The sequence below is a fragment of the Ascaphus truei genome, chromosome 1, assembly GCF_040206685.1.
Source record: "Ascaphus truei isolate aAscTru1 chromosome 1, aAscTru1.hap1, whole genome shotgun sequence".
Taxonomy (NCBI): Eukaryota; Metazoa; Chordata; class Amphibia; order Anura; family Ascaphidae; genus Ascaphus; species Ascaphus truei.
This window is the reverse complement of record NC_134483.1, coordinates 511,190,028-511,205,963: the sequence shown is the minus strand read 5'-3', so window position 1 is coordinate 511,205,963 and position 15,936 is coordinate 511,190,028. Positions and strand designations below refer to the sequence as shown.

Below are 15,936 nucleotides of genomic sequence, written 5' to 3'. Positions count from 1 at the left end.
TCTCTCCCATGTATTGTGTGTGAATGAAACATTCTAAAAAGCGCTTCTGTGACAGATGAAAGAGGAGACGGATTCCGTGTATCCACCACACAGGCCACAGACAAACATATTGCTCATTCTCCAAGAGTTCTGTGCACGAGGTCCCTGTTCTAGAACACAGGAGTCTCAGCCTTCATGAATGGATGATTTAGGAATAATAATAATAATAATAAAACAAAAAAACATGGGAACCTAGGTTCTTCTTAAAACAAAAACAAACTAACCGGTAAAAGTGAAGGGAAGCTCGGATTTGGCAGCCTCAGCTTCTGCCTTTTTTGCTTCTTTGCGCTTTGTTTTTTTCTCCTCCGTCTTCCCTGCTGCGTCACCTTCCTCTTCCTCACTCCCTGCTGCATCCGACTCCAGGTCAGAGTGATTGTCCGGAGCATCGCTTTCTCCAGAGTCAGCATTACTCTCACCATCTTCATCATCGCCAGCATCACTACCATCCTCATCCTCCTCCTCCTCCTCCTCACTGCCCACATCGTCCTCACTCGCCTCATCTTTCTCCTTATCCTCTTCCGGAAGATTTATTTCTCCGTCCTATTTAAAGTAAAATTATTATGAAACATTATTGAACAATCACTCGGATGGAGACTAGGAAACACAAGCAAGTATTTCTTTATTAAAATTATATGGAGGGGGGAGGGAGAAGGCATAGATGTGATAAGCAATAACATGCAAACAGACACGGGAAGCAACCGTAATGCTGTATTTAGAGAGCAAGTAAAAGGATATGTTACATTTAGTCTTAAAGGATGGGGACTTTTCTCTTAATCAATTTCTGGCCAGTGATAGAATTAAAGTGTAAACCCACATTTATTTTCCTTAATACAAAGAACACAAGCTAGGCACACAAAAATCATAACAAAACAAGATGGACAATCACATCTCCATTCAATAACAATGGGAAATGTCCAAGTGTCAAAAAAATTATATTAAAAGTGAGTATTATTTTTAAAGGGGATCTAATCTAGCTTCAACCAATTAAATATATCATTGTTCAATGGGTCTTACACGAGTGCGCACCATTAAGTCATGACAGCGAGCGCCAAAAGACGAGACATTGCCCTCCAGCTGCTCATAACTGCTAGCTACGGATACCAAGACAATTCTACAGGTGTCAAAAGAAAAACACTCAATATCTTGGATTTATGACCTTCATCTCACCAGGTTTGTAAATGACAGTGTTTATAATTGTGACAGGGCCTTTCCCCATTTTAAAAAGGCAGCGCACAGAGCCTGTCTGAAGCTGATGAGTCCAGCAGGGAGCTGGTTAATTGTAGCTATAGTCAATGAGTCAATTTCCACCTGGCTCATCAAGCAGGTTTAAAATGTGTGCTGCACAAACTGCATGGGGCTCTTGTGCACAGAGGGAGTGTATAGCCAGGGCCCTGTGAAGATGCTTGAAAAGCACCGATATAAAGAAAACTGATTTCATACATGAGAAATCCCCCTTCCTCCCATTGAGGCCCTTGGGAATTGATTCCGAGCCTATATCAATTCTGCAACAAATAGATTTTGGTGTAGGAGATAAAATATTGAGCGTGCAATTCCCAATACAGAAGTAAAGTTCAGATTTGCAATTAATGGATTTGGAATGAAAAAACAAAAACACTACAACAACAACAACAAATAGAGCAAAGTAAGGGTGACATACGGAGCACAACCGCAATGGCAAAAGATTGTGATCAAGAGGTGTCTCCAGCAAACAAATAATAATCATTTGTTGTCACATGGACACAGGTAAAATCCCACCTTGATAAAGCGCAGTTTGTGCGAAATGCGTCGGTGCGTTTTTACCTGTCTGACTTCATAAATGATATATTTTTTTTTTACTGGAGTCACCTCTTGATCACAATATTTTTTTGCTATCGTGGTTGTGCTCCGTATTTAACCCCTGCTTAGCTGGATCTCTACCTTTGACGGATACTGCACACCCTGCATTACTTTATTTCTGCGTTCTAATTAAGCATCCCCTTTGTTTAAATTGTTTTTACTATATTTTGGTCCACTATATTGCGTCTACTCCAACACATATTTTTTCATTTACGTTCAAATAAAGTATATTTTAAGCCCGATTAGGGGTGTTTCCTTAGTGCAGCACCAAAGCAAGTCTCTCTGTCCTCCTATTTTGCTGTAATACCCACTTCCTGCTAGCACAACCTCTTAGCTACCTAAGTGTTTGGAGTTTCCACAAACTGCACCTAATTCAAATCACATCCTCCTTGGCGTTTGAGCAGGTTACACCCCCCCCCCCGGGGGGGAACCTCTACTGCACACCCTGGACCTGCCGGACTATGAAGGAGGGTGTGCAACAGGCATCTGCATGTTGCCCCTCTGAAATGATTGATGTTCATTGCTTATAGGATGTTTGTATGTAGTGTATGTCTATTTATATAGCGCCAATAGTGTACATAACGCTTCACAGCAGTAATACACGTGATAATCATATGGATAACAAATAATATAAATAACACATAAAGAGGAGACGTTTTCAGACATAAGAGGAACATTTAGGAAAAGGCTTCCCTGCTCCGAAGAGCTTACAATCTAATGATGTTTATTACGCTGCAATATGTGGGGACTGCTTCCAGATTCCCTCTAGGCATTTATTTCTCCATTATATATATATATATATATACAGTGGTTGACAAATCACCAAAAAATCTACTCGCCACACAAAAAAATCTACTCGCCACCTAGTACCAAACGTGTGCTGCTTGGGCCAATATTTACTCGCCCGGGGGTTAAATCCACTCGCCCGGGGCGAGCAAATGTATAGGTTTGTCGAACACTGTATATATATATACATATATACATATATACATATATACATATATACATACATACATACATATATATATATATATCCAGTGGTTGACAAATCACCAAAAAATCTACTCGCCACACAAAAAAATCTACTCACCACCTAGTACCAAACGTGTGCTGCTTGGGCCAATATTTACTCGCCCGGGGGTTAAATCCACTCGCCCGGGGCGAGCAAATGTATAGGTTTGTCGAACACTGTATATATCTATGCTGATGCAGGATACAGGTTATTCAAGGCACTCCCGATGTCATGCTATTTATATTTCTTCTGGTGGCTGTGTGTAACACCAAAGTGTAACATTTAAGTGTGTGGCAGAATTAATCTTGGAGTTATAATCTCTGGATGCTTTCTTTCTATATCTTTAATCATGGATGCTTCTGAATATCTGGACTAACATTCTGACTTATTTATTCAAACAGGTATGTGTGAGCTGGATTCTGCTATCAATTGCTACAGATTTTAACATGTATTAATATTGGTATGTGTGAGCTGGATTCTACTATCAATTGCTACAGATTTTAACATGTATTAATATTGGTATGTGTGAGCTGGATTCTACTATCAATTGCTACAGATTTTAACATGTATTAATATTGGTATGTATGAGCTACTATCAATTTGCAAGATCCTAAAATTTAATTAACAATTTGGTGTGTCTGAGTTGATTAGGCAGACCCCTCCCTTAATTATTAGTCAATGTGCCTGTGTTTTAGAATACGTAGGGCAGGATACCTTGGCTGTGAGCCATATGGCTGTGTGTAACACCAAAGTGTAACATTTAAGCGTGTGGCAGAGTTAATCTTGGAGTTTGTGTAACATTTAAGCGTGTGGCAGTTAATCTTGGAGTTAGTGTAACATTTAAGCGTGTGGCAGAGTTAATCTTGGAGCTGAAATTGGAGGTGAAGATTTGATGAAGATCTGGACTCTGAACAACAACTTTACAACTGTGAGAACTTTTCTTTCTAAAAGCTGTGATTAATTGTACTCTTCCTATCCTCCAATAACTGGCCAGTCTCTCCTCCTGTATCTCACTATGCCCTCCCTATTTCTTTTTCTGTTTACTGTTACCTCACTGAGCATTTCTCTCTCTACAACATCCCCACTCCACCATTATTTATACACCTCTCTCCCAACAACAACTTCTTTACCCCTCAATAAAAAAACACCCACACAAATCCTCTATTCACACCCTCTATCTACTCCTTCCTGCTGCTGGGGATCTCCCCTAAGCCTGAAGCCAGGCATACACACCTGATTTCACCCACGCCTCCCTGCCATCTCTTCCCCTGTAAATGGTGTTAACCTTTTCATTTAACACTGACTAACCTTAAAACTCGCCCCACAAATCAAGCATCTCAATAGCCTGCACTCATTGCTACTGTCCCACAGTCACTTATACCACCCATTGTGGCCAAGCACACCCATCTACAGCACTTATTCCCTCACCTGCTGTCTCTAAGTTTTCCTTCAAACCTCTTAGATTGTAAGATCTCCGGGGCAGGGATTTCCTTTCCCATTGTCTGATTTTTGCTGCACTTATGGTATTAATATAATTCCCTGTACTGTATTCTTTGTGAAGCGCCGAGTACACTTTTGGCGCTATATAAATAAAGACATACAATACAATACAAATACATGGGAGCCTCTAATTAGTCTGAGAACCACCCTCATACTGGACTTGTCTGACAAAAATAAATACATCTAATCAATGACTGCTTGTACAATAACATGGCCCGAGAAGATCCCATAATATGGCTGGCGGCGAGCGCAGACTATTATTGTGAATACAAAGCGCTGCACTGGACATGAACGAGTCCTGTATGTAATAAGAGATGCAGTTGCAGTAAAATCGAGCCCAAAACAATGGAGGTTGAATAATTGTGGAGCCCAGCGTGTTCATTGTCCTATTTTGTACGGGTACGGCATTTTGAAAGTGTGCCATCTTATGACCTCTCTAGGAGTAAGAAAAGGCACCTACAAAAGTCTCTTGAAATGTGCATGTATATAAATCACATCCGAGGTACTCCTCTATAGTAGAGAGCGCGCAGGAGGGAGCACAGATACATACCTTATAGGAAAGCATAAGACGATCATCTTTATCCAGGATGAATCCATCCATTAAATCATCGGCAGAAATATGCTTGGGTCTCCTTGCACTCTTATCTTCATCTCCGCCGCGCATCCGCCTGAGCCTCTCAGACTGGAATTACGACACAAAGTATCAGCACGGTGCACATTACCAGAAAGTGAGGTTTGTTTTATTATTTTTCAGACAAACGTATGTGTGTGTGTGTGTGTGTGTCTACACCCGTACACCGACACCAGTGTACAAAATCATATGAAAGTAAAATTAAAAACCCAGAATCAATGTCATGTTTCAATATTTCAGTTTTAGACTTCCTCCCTCTAGTTATAAAAGTCAATATAGGGAGGGAAAGGTGCTCCAATAGTCCTGGAATTCTCATGTAAGTTCATCAGTAATATGAAGACGGTGGAAACTACTGGGGGAGGGGGGTAAACTACTGGGGGAGGTGGGTAAACTACTGGGGGAGGTGGGTAAACTACTGGGGGAGGTGGGTAAACTACTGGGGGAGGGGGGTAAACTACTGGGGGAGGGGGGTAAACTACTGGGGAGGGGGGTAAACTACTGGGGGAGGGGGGTAAACTACTGGGGGAGGGGGGTAAACTACTGGGGGAGGGGGGTAAACTACTGGGGGAGGGGGGTAAACTACTGGGGGAGGGGGGTAAACTCATGGGGGAGGGGGTAAACTCATGGGGGAGGGGGTAAACTCATGGGGGAGGGGAGAAACTCATGGGGGAGGAGGGAAACTCATGGGGGAGGGAGGGAAACTCATGGGGGAGGAGGGAAACTCATGGGGGAGGGGGGAAACTCATGGGGGAGTGGGGAAACTACTGGGGAGAGGATTGGAACTTGTAAATAGGTAGATATCCTGAAGGCCACAGATAAATAATATATTAACACTTCGCTGTACCTCATTGGAAAATCAATGTAATAAAGTCCGAAAATCACCCCAAATGGTAGTAGTGATGAAGATCCATAGCATAGAAATATATCTTGAAGATCTTACCCACTCCTAGAGTCCACTGTATTCCTTAGGGCGTGTCCAGCCGCTAGATATAGTCCAAACGATCCAAATGATGCAAAAAGCGCAAAGCAGCGCACTGCCCAGGGACACAGGTGTATCAAAAAATATGAACAAGTATTTATTGTCAGTCAGACATAAACAAACAGGTAACAACCCTCCAACGCGTTTCACACAAAGGTGCTTTATCAAGGAGGGATAAAGCACCTTTGTGTGAAACGCGTTGGAGGGTTGTTACCTCCTTGTTTGTTATGTCTGACTGACAAATACTTTTTCATATTTTTTGATACACCTGTGTCTCTGGGCAGTGCGCTGCTTTGTGCTTTTTGCATCATTTGGATCTCTAGTTATAAAAGGCCTGAATACTGCTCTCCCCCTCAACTCTGCCAAGTCTTACTGTACTAGACATAAGTTAGTAGAACAGATGCTTCAGTATATTACACTTTTGTTTATAGAACAGTAAAAGACCCTCTCCCAAAAACACTGACATATGTATGTGGCTGTATTAACATAGCACGTCCTGAAGTTTTGGAGCTATTGCACATACCTCTAGTCGCTCCAGACGTTCCTGCTCTTCTTTAGCCAGCTCCTGTTCAGACTTCATCCTGTCCGAGGGCTGAGCCTTCATCTCAAAGCCCAGCTCACGTACGATTTTGTCGTACTCATCGGGCTATTAAGCAACGGAAAAGGAGAGGGAAAACCCCTAAACATTTTATACAATATAAGTAAGCGCTCACAACGCACGCTGACGCACTACAATCAAACACTCCTATTTGTCAAGGGAGCCATTTGCAATAACCGTTGCACGTCAACGATGCCGGAATTGTGCCCGTTAAATAATACTCCCTCATTGAGCTGCCTCGCACCAAAGGTGATAGAGACAGACACAGGACGGAAAGAAATGTAAACCTGTTTGAAATAGACAAGTATACTAAAACTGAAGGAAAAAAACATTGAATTATTGAAGTCTGAAGTTTCACATTGCGTAGGAAATATGCAGACTGGACAAGGACTTCTCAACTGCCATCAATCTCTACATTAAATTGGTGCTGCTAATCCTTTAACGTTTTCTAGTAATAGTATGTGCATCAGGAAGGATTTATCCCACGAGGATGCATCTGATGCGACTGTGACATGAAGATACAAAACAGACTAATGTGCTAAACAATGTCCCTCCACATGATGGGAATGTAGAAAGGGGTGTTGGATTTGACTTTCTTCCATTATTATGTGGGCTGAGAGAGAGGCGGATCGCAGTCTCCAGGCAGCGCGGGACGTGCCCGCCGAGTTCTTCCCTAGGGCACCATGCTACACATTTTCAAAATTACACTCGGCACTGATGTTACGACACTCAAGCACCTATAAAATATGCTGTGATGCCACTGTCGCCTCCGCAGTGAAGCATAAAGCCCCATTCCACTGAATAAGATTTAATACTCTGGTTCAGAGAACTCTATTTGAAGCATATTGAATAAGGGCCTTTGCATCCTCACTACAATAGTCTGCCATCAGGAGATGCTTATTACAGGATTTCTATATTTCCTGCATTGGGGAAGGCACAAACATCCCAGAGGAATAAGCTTGAGACTGCCCTGATCTTACCTTTGGCTTTTCAACCTCTTTCTGTCGGTCAGATTTCGGAGCCTTGTGGGAGAGAAGTGCTTGTATTCCTCTCCAGTCACTGTCAAGTTTTTCTGTGAGCTCCAAAGACTTTTCTTTTTGACTCTGTCTTTCTCTCTTTAAAAAAAAAAAATGTGAATAATGTTAAAGCCGCTTTTAAAAACAGTAGAGCCAGAGCGAAAGGAGATTAAAGGAGGCGCATTTGCAAGGAGACATTCACAGGGGGCAGGAGTGATCCAGTGGGACATGGTTCAAATCTTAGTGTCTGCTCTTTATGAGCTTGGGTAAGTCGCCCTCTCTTTGCAAAGACAACTAAACCAACCTTCTCTTGTTTTGATTTGGCAATCAAATCTTCTATCAGTTCTTTACGCGACTTTGGCTTTTCCAGCTCATCTTTCAGCTCAGACGGGGCTTTCCTTCTAAGGAGTCCACCTCCACCTCCGAAATGGGCCGCAGTCAGCTCAGCTGCAGACGGTTAGCAGTGAGGATTAATTACACGAATGACATTTTGTTGCAAGAAATTGGCTTAAATAATAATGAATATAATTAAATAACACTGATGAAGGCCTCTTAGAAAAAATTACCACATTGGCCAGTTAACAACTACCTGAAGATCCCGTCCGAATCAATGCAACTATAATTCATATCTCAGTTACATCTAAATTCTTAAGCAGCCATTTCTGAAAGCTCCCTGTATTATTTGGTGCTGTGCTTTATGGAGATACGCTTTTTCTTTTGTTATGGATGGTTTAGGAGCGATTCCAATATTACAACAATAAACAACGAGCCTTTAAGATGTTTTTTTTTCTTCAAAATGCAATGGTTTGCACCAATATCTTTGCAAAATATTCAGCTGATTAGGATTGAAAAATAAAACAGAAACTTACAATTTGGGGGGGGATTGAATAAGTGGCACCGTACCAGTACTATTCCACAAATGTGCTCGGTTTTATTTAACACTTATTTGCAATGAACCTCGTCTAGGACTTCCCTGCTGTGCTGATCCTGCCATTCTCTGTATGCATGGCAGGCCGCCTGACGGTGAAGGAGTTAACGTTAAAAGATGCAATCTCCTTCTGCCATTTTATTTTCACGGGGAGTAGCAAAGAATATGTGTCTGTCTTAAAGCACCAACTGTCTCAAGAAGCCTATATAAGTTTAACGCATAATAATAACGCATAATGTGTATCTTGCTCTAGCATGTTCTACTCTTAAATAATGTGTTTTATGTAGTGTGAAAAATGAGGGTTTTCTTAAAATCTTGTATCTGTGGTTACCAGGGTAGCCTTTGCACGGCACAGGAGAGCGCTCCATTTTATCCTCCCGGACATGTAATATTTCAACCGATTAGATACACCCATTAAAGCATCAGATTTAAGAAGAAAAAATGAAATGCAAAAACTGGCGACCATCGCATGCTGGTGTTTTAAATAGTTTGCAACGAGGAACACAGTTAAATAAAACAGACAAGACGCAGAATATTTGACGCAAACTACTATGGATGTATTTCCCATATACATACGCCTCGTTACTCTCGCCAATACAAGGGGAACGGCAAAAAGCTGTCTCTTTACTCACCTGACAAAGCTCCCCGTTCCTCCGTGTCACTGTCACTTTCTACAGCATCATTAAGCTTCTCCATATCAGCCAGCGACTGGCCATAATGGGTCAGTTCTTCATCTTCATTAAGGTTGTACACGTTTCTCTTCTCACCGCTTCTCTAAGAGAAAAACAAAATGACAACATTAAACGCCTGGAGCACGGCGCCTTTCCATTAATTGTGGCCAAAAATGTTGAAAACGTGGAGATATTAGTGGGTTTGATGCCTGCCTCCTACACGCCATGAGTCTGCTTTCTCCGTGTTTATTTCTATCCTCTGGCGAGGATCTGGGGTGCTAGAAAAGCATCAGTCCTCTTTCATAATTACATAAAAGCCCAAATGCTACCTCCAACATGACAAATTATTAAGTTAAATACTATCTGTTATTCTTCTCATAAGTAAGGGTTATGCATCAATCCTTTGACCAAAGCATTATAAGCCTGTAACCACATCAAGGTTATACCCCCCTTTACTACAGTTCCTACACCACCTGCAATTGTTCTTTTTACCTCTCTGCTGGAGGAAGAAATCTCTTAATAGACTGGTCAGCACATGAACTGTATATAAATTAAAGTAGGGTGGGTGAGCTTAAAACCAAAGAAGTGGCGTCACAAACCTCCCAACATTTTCCGATCTACATTTAAAAACACTTTAATGTTTATGAAATCTATCATAATGATCCAGCAACAGATATTAATAAAACTATGAAGTAGTAACGCCGGCGTTAAGTCACTTTCCACTGGATTCACTAAGCACTGGGGCTTGCAATGTTTTAAGTACAAGACCCATTTTCAGAATGGCTTCAAATTAGTGGCAAATACTAATTAACATTACTCTCCACTGTGCAGAGGAGCCTCACCATACTAGAAACTGAAATAATGCAGTATGGGAAATTATAGAAAGTGTAGGCGAACAACCTGACTTTTATATTCTAAACCTTGGAAAAGGCAGTGTTTTAATAAGAGGTTTACATAGTAATCGCTGTGCAGTAAAGCAAGGAGACGCTGGTTACTCAGGGAGCATAGGAGTGGATATAAATCTTACCTGTCGTTCCAAAGCAAACCTCTTCATCATCTTCTCCTCGGGGGTTAATTTGGTGTCATATTCCCCAAACCGCTTATCAGTAAATACACCCGACTTTCCCCTTTGCTTATATTCTTTAAGAAGTGTTTCTTTCCGCTGGAAATACATGTAGGTTTTTAGTCACGTCTATAAGATGCACGCTGGGCCAATAATAGACAAACAGTTCATATTTGATCTAGGACAGGTAGCTACAACCACTCTTCGAGATGCTATCCGATACAAAAGAAGAGTGTAACTAGTGAGATATGGCAGGTCTATGTACAGTAAAGCTGAATGGATTTATTTATAAAAGGCGGGTCTGTCACGGTCCAATTATGCCAATCAACAAGCTGTGGTTGTTCTACATCACCATACAACATTGTAAAAGGAAATATTGTGACTTCAAGGAACGAGACACCAACTTGGGGTACACAATTAGATTGTAAGCTCTTCAGGGCAGGGACTCCTTTCCCTAAATGTTACTTTTATGTCTGAAAGCACTTCTTCCCATTGTGTTATTATTTGTTTATATGATTATCATGTGTATTACTGCTGTGAAGCGCTATAAACATGAATGGCGCTATATAAAGATCTACATACATGATTCATGTGAAAAGGTCACTTCCTTTTAGTACCAGTATGTGCAAATAGGATAATATAGTGTATGTTATGCCATGTCCTCTTCTGCCAAACATGTTGATGTTTTATTGGCAAAATTACAATAATCAGTGTCCAAGCTCACTTAATGCAGAAGAACTATATTTCTAGAAGACCCAGACTAAATAAAACAGAGTGGATTTCATAATCTTTCCAAATAAGTTAATACATTGCTCCTCCTGTGTCTTACTTGCAATATGATTTTCAGGGTAGGATCACCATTTGCTGTATGCTCATTTACCTGTTGCACTTATCCCATTTGTTTGTAATATATTTATTCATTGTTTGTAATATATTCATGGTGTGATTTTGTAACATGCTGCGTACATTGTTGGCCAAAGAAATAAAATTACACACACACACATTTATTCTGCACTACACATACACACACAAACTCATTTATTCTGACAGAGACACACACACACAAACAAACACACACACACACACACACACACACACACACACACACACACACAGAGATTTAAAAAAATAAAGTGCAGCAAGAGGTGAGCCAGCCCACCTCGGACTCCTCTCACCTTCCTGAGCGCCTTGGACTTGGACACCCCGGGCAGGCCCACGTCATGTTTGCTTTTCCTCCCCAGGACACTGAACTTCTGCTTGTTTATCTTCACTTCGAAGGGGTTACCCCCGACCTGACTGCGGGCTTTACTGGCGCCGGGCCGCTCTGCGCCCGCCTCTGCTTTCTTCCCCGCGGCTTTCCCCTTCTCCCCTCCTGCTTTCCCCATGGCGATCACCGGCACTGTCTCTCTCTCTCTCCAAGCAGTACCACTACCCAGAGAAGGAGCACACGTGCGTGCGGGGCCTGCGCGCGCCGCCGGAAGGAGATGTAACCCGGACCCAGATCTGAACGTTCTACCAGCCACAGCACGTGACGTGCCTCCTGCAGTCTCCTCCTGCTCACAGTGCACTCCATGCATCTGGTGATGGTGATGTATTCACCTCAATGCAAACGGTGCAGTTGCGCTGAGTAGCAATGTGGGGAGCTGAGGTGATACCTGCCAGTTAATTCCAGCCTAACAGTGTGATACTGATCCAGCCTGGTCAGATCTACCTGCAGACAGAACACTAAATACTGTGTGGGTTCCAAAATCAGGACTGTGTCACTTTACCTGTAGCCAAGTTGGCAAGGGCACCTTTTTCTTTTGGAGAGGATTGTTATCTAATCCCAGAGGGATCTGCAACACACTGCAAGGGGTGAAAAGTGCAATATCACTCCACTTAGATTGCAGCACAGTGAAAGTACATACATATGAAATACTAACAACCTTTTAACTATTAGTAATGTATAACATCTGCATTAGGCTGCGCTTATAGTGCCAGCGACGCAACGTCGAGTCAAAACAAATGCATTGCCGCCGTCGCGTGCACTTGTAAGCGCGGAGCGACGGCTTGGGCGCGATCGCTGGAAGTCCTCTCAATTTGATTTTTCCAGCGACCGTAGCCTGACGTCGCCGTTGGCATCGCCGGCACTATAAGCGTAGCCTTACACTGACATGGTAATAGTTCTCAGTTGAGGGCCATGGAGGTGGTTAGGGAACAGAGGTCGTGCATGCGCGGCCACAGGTTGCAAAGCCCGCGAAAGAGGGACGGCTCCTATAGGGTGGAGCGTACGGTACTACGAGTCCAAGCAGGCACCGCGAGACCAGGTGACGCCAGGGAGCCTATAGGGTGGCCAGGATATCGGGAGGAAGGTTAGAGGTTGCGCAGGGGGAGCACGTTTGTCAGAACCGAGCGGGAGGAGGAAGGAGCTCTATGTGTAGGGAGGCCAACAGCCCCTACACTAGGCCATATACCCCGGCCCAGTTAGGCCCTGAGTCCCCGTAGAGTGGAGCGGATGTAGGGACCGGCCCCAGTTAGGTTACAGTTCCCCTTTATTGTGCGTCGGAGAATCATAAGTACAGAGACAGTTGCATTATCTGGCCAGAGGTTTGGGCTCAGACCTCCGCTGCCACAGCAGCAGCCGACCGGGTGGGATCGCCCCGGAAGGTAGTTCCAGTATTCAACCGTCGTCTGATCCTTTGTGAAGTTCCTTGGCAGGCCCGGGCACCGGAGTGCTCGGCAGGTAACATCATCAAGTGCACCAACTATACCATCTATTCTATACCAAGACATAGTGGCTGCGCAGTCACACATACACATTTCTCACTTGAGGGTGGGGGAACACTGAGTGTGGGTACTGGGGGAAGCGTCCTGCGAGACGCAGTAGTTTAGTGTCTCCTCTAGGGAGGGACACCTGTTGGTCATATGCATACTATTGGTTGCGTTAGGAAAGTCCTTGGTTATTTTACATGCTGTGTGTAGAGTGATATCTATATATATATATATATATTGTCCTGCGAGGAACCACTCCCCCTCTGGTGGGAGCCATCGCAGGTGGAGGCGCTGCACCAAGTTAGAGGTTCTCAATATTCCTGCGAGTGCCCCAGGCTCTCCGTGGCGGAGGCTCAGGCCCTGCGAGCCAACAGGTTACACAGCATTGGTAGCGTACTGAATTTACTATGAAACAGGGCTACATACAGAAAATACTTAAGGTTATACAGATCAATCCCTAATACTATTTGAATTCCTATCACTAGATTAGGGTGACATCACTTCTAATTTGTAGCACTTGCTTTGCTGTGTTAGGCTGCGTCCCCGCTAGTGCTAAGCGGGCGGTTACATATATATATTTGTAAATCACTGCTCAAGCTGTGCGCGCGCACACACATAAGCTCACCCGCGCTCAGCACTTAAGTAAATATAGCCCTTTTTCTGAACCCTCCCAAAGGAACTACTGGTCACTGTACGAGACCTGCGGCTCCAGGAGATCTGAGCCTCCGCTAGCTGGGAGCCTGTGGTAACACTTATACATATACTTAGCGCAGCGCCTCTACTTACCCAGGATCCCCGTGACATAAGATTCCCCTGGGCAAGAAACATACAACACCTTATGATTGTAACTGGTTTTTACTGTAATAATGCAACGTAGCAATAACACATAACATGTATGTAACAGGGGACTTATCCCTGTTCACAAATGTGCCTCTAATCCAGCAGTGTGGTGGTTAACTGCTGGTAGCAAATTAACTAACACCACCTGCCTGATTACAGGTGGTAGAAAAAGCCTGCCTTTGAGACAGGAAGGGACTCCTTAGCTCTGAATGAGAGCTGACCTTTGGAGAAACAGAGCAGTGTTCTTGAGTCTCCTGGGAGAGACTGACCAAGAGAACACAGATCTCTGGAGCAGGCCTGTCTTGAGCTCTGCCCAGCATAGCTGATTGCAAGACACCAAATAAGACTTCTAAACCTGGATGCTGATTTTCTGTGCACGCATGGGTGCGGTTCCAGGAGAGCAGAGAAGCTTACTCTACAGCAGCTATCAGATAAGACTTTCATTATTAAGAGACTGCTTATATTTGCTTATTTCATGCTATGTGTTTGGGGCTGGGAGAAATGCTTAACTAACGAAGATGTGAATGAATTGCATAGGATTTCACTATAAATACTCCCAAGTGAATAGAAGCTTTGTTTCTCCCCCCCCCCCCCCCCCCCCCCGTGTTTGAATGATTTCCTGATGAGAAGGAAAAGGCACAATAAAGCCTTATTATAATTTCACCTTATAAAAGCCTCCAATTGTGTACCTCTGTGAACGTCCGTCTACAATGTACTTATACTCTTAACGGTATAACCTTAGTGGCTGCCCACTCATCGGGAGCAACGTCTCCGTCCCCTCACCGCGTGCCCCACACATCGTGTCCATGTATAGTATATTGTATAGGCTCAGTTCTTTAACCACTCGCTCAGTGTTCCTAAAGAGTTTAGCCTAAGGCGGGATCAGCGCCTGTTGACCGCTGTTGGTGCACTTGTTGTTATAGTACCTTCCGGTCACGGCGGTGACCGGTACCTCTTCGCAAAGGGTCAGATGAATTAGCGGTCTGCCTCCTGGGTCTCAATGTCCAGCCGTCTGGTCCCAGACGACTCGCCAGCAAGCCTGCTCCGCACGCTCGTCCCTTTGTCCCTAGCTGTCTACACAGTAAGGGTGATGCTCGCTACCACTATGGCCGTCCATGCAGCACCGCAACCTTTGGTGACTTGAGGGAACACTCCTAGGAGCCTACGGGGTAGCCTGTCCTATGCAGGTGGGTCACTGACCCCCTGCACCCACACTACCTCTCCCTTCACCTCCCGGATCCCCTCTCACTAACTCAGCCTAACACCTGCAGTAAACACACTGCACTCACACAGTACATGCAGCAACCGCACTGCACTCAACTGCACTGCCTGCAGCAACCGCACTGCACTCAACCGGTATCTGCAGCAACCCACTGCACTCAACCGGTACCTTCAGCAACCCACTGCACGCACACCGTACCTGCAGCAACCCACTGCACTCAACCGGGTACCTGCCTCAACCGTGCTGCACACACACACTGTGCCTACTTGTCAGCGCTCACAGCACTGCCAGCCGTGACACTGACAAGACTGTACACTCACACCTAAGGGCAGGGTCCCTAACCTAGGGGCCGTCCCTCAGTACTTACCCTCTACCCTGGTGGGGATTGGGGCCTGCCTGTGATCTGGGGATGCCTTACCTGGTGTAGGAGCCACTTGCTCCCTACACCCTTCCTCCCCCTTCCTGCTCCCATCTCCAACTGCCGTTCCTAAGCCCGTGAATTGTATCTCTTTCTCCCTGCCTGAGAATCCTGGCCTCTCATTGGTTCTTCACATCAGGTGACTGCCCAGGAGCTCATGGGAGTTGTAGTTTCTCCACGGAGCCTCTCTGACTTAGGGCTCGTTCAGGGAGGCAGCTGAGGACTCGGAGGGGGGCGTGCGGGAGGCAGTGCTGGGAGTTTGCTGGCGACATGTGATTATCCCCCAGCTGCCTTTTCAGCGTTGGGGAGGGGGCGGGGCTACAGGCTGCAGGGTAAAGTATCCAAGCTGCAGCCATGAAATCATTCTGAAGAATGATTTCATTGGCTGCCTTGGTCCCTGTTTCTCACTGCAGCAAGCACGTCAGCACGCCC

The 15,936-nt window shown here is 44.4% G+C and overlaps 1 protein-coding gene across 2 annotated transcripts in view; it reads right to left on the bottom strand.

Moving 5' to 3' along the window:
* NOP14 (NOP14 nucleolar protein) overlaps positions 1-15,538 on the bottom strand; it is a 37,496-nt gene extending 21,958 nt beyond the window's left edge. Inside the window, exons 1-8 of one of the 2 annotated variants that reach the window (XM_075570439.1) lie at positions 14,791-15,538; positions 10,238-10,372; positions 9,172-9,313; positions 7,916-8,058; positions 7,576-7,710; positions 6,521-6,643; positions 4,938-5,069; positions 264-579 (exon numbers count right to left, since the gene is read on the bottom strand). In XM_075570439.1, the coding sequence (XP_075426554.1) occupies positions 264-579; positions 4,938-5,069; positions 6,521-6,643; positions 7,576-7,710; positions 7,916-8,058; positions 9,172-9,313; positions 10,238-10,267 (1,021 nt within the window). In that variant the 5' untranslated portion in view covers positions 10,268-10,372; positions 14,791-15,538. Of the gene's footprint in view, positions 1-263; positions 580-4,937; positions 5,070-6,520; positions 6,644-7,575; positions 7,711-7,915; positions 8,059-9,171; positions 9,314-10,237; positions 10,373-11,448; positions 11,743-14,790 lie in introns of those variants that run through there. The other variant, XM_075570432.1, reaches the window with a different exon arrangement.
* Positions 15,539-15,936: the final 398 nt, after the last annotated feature.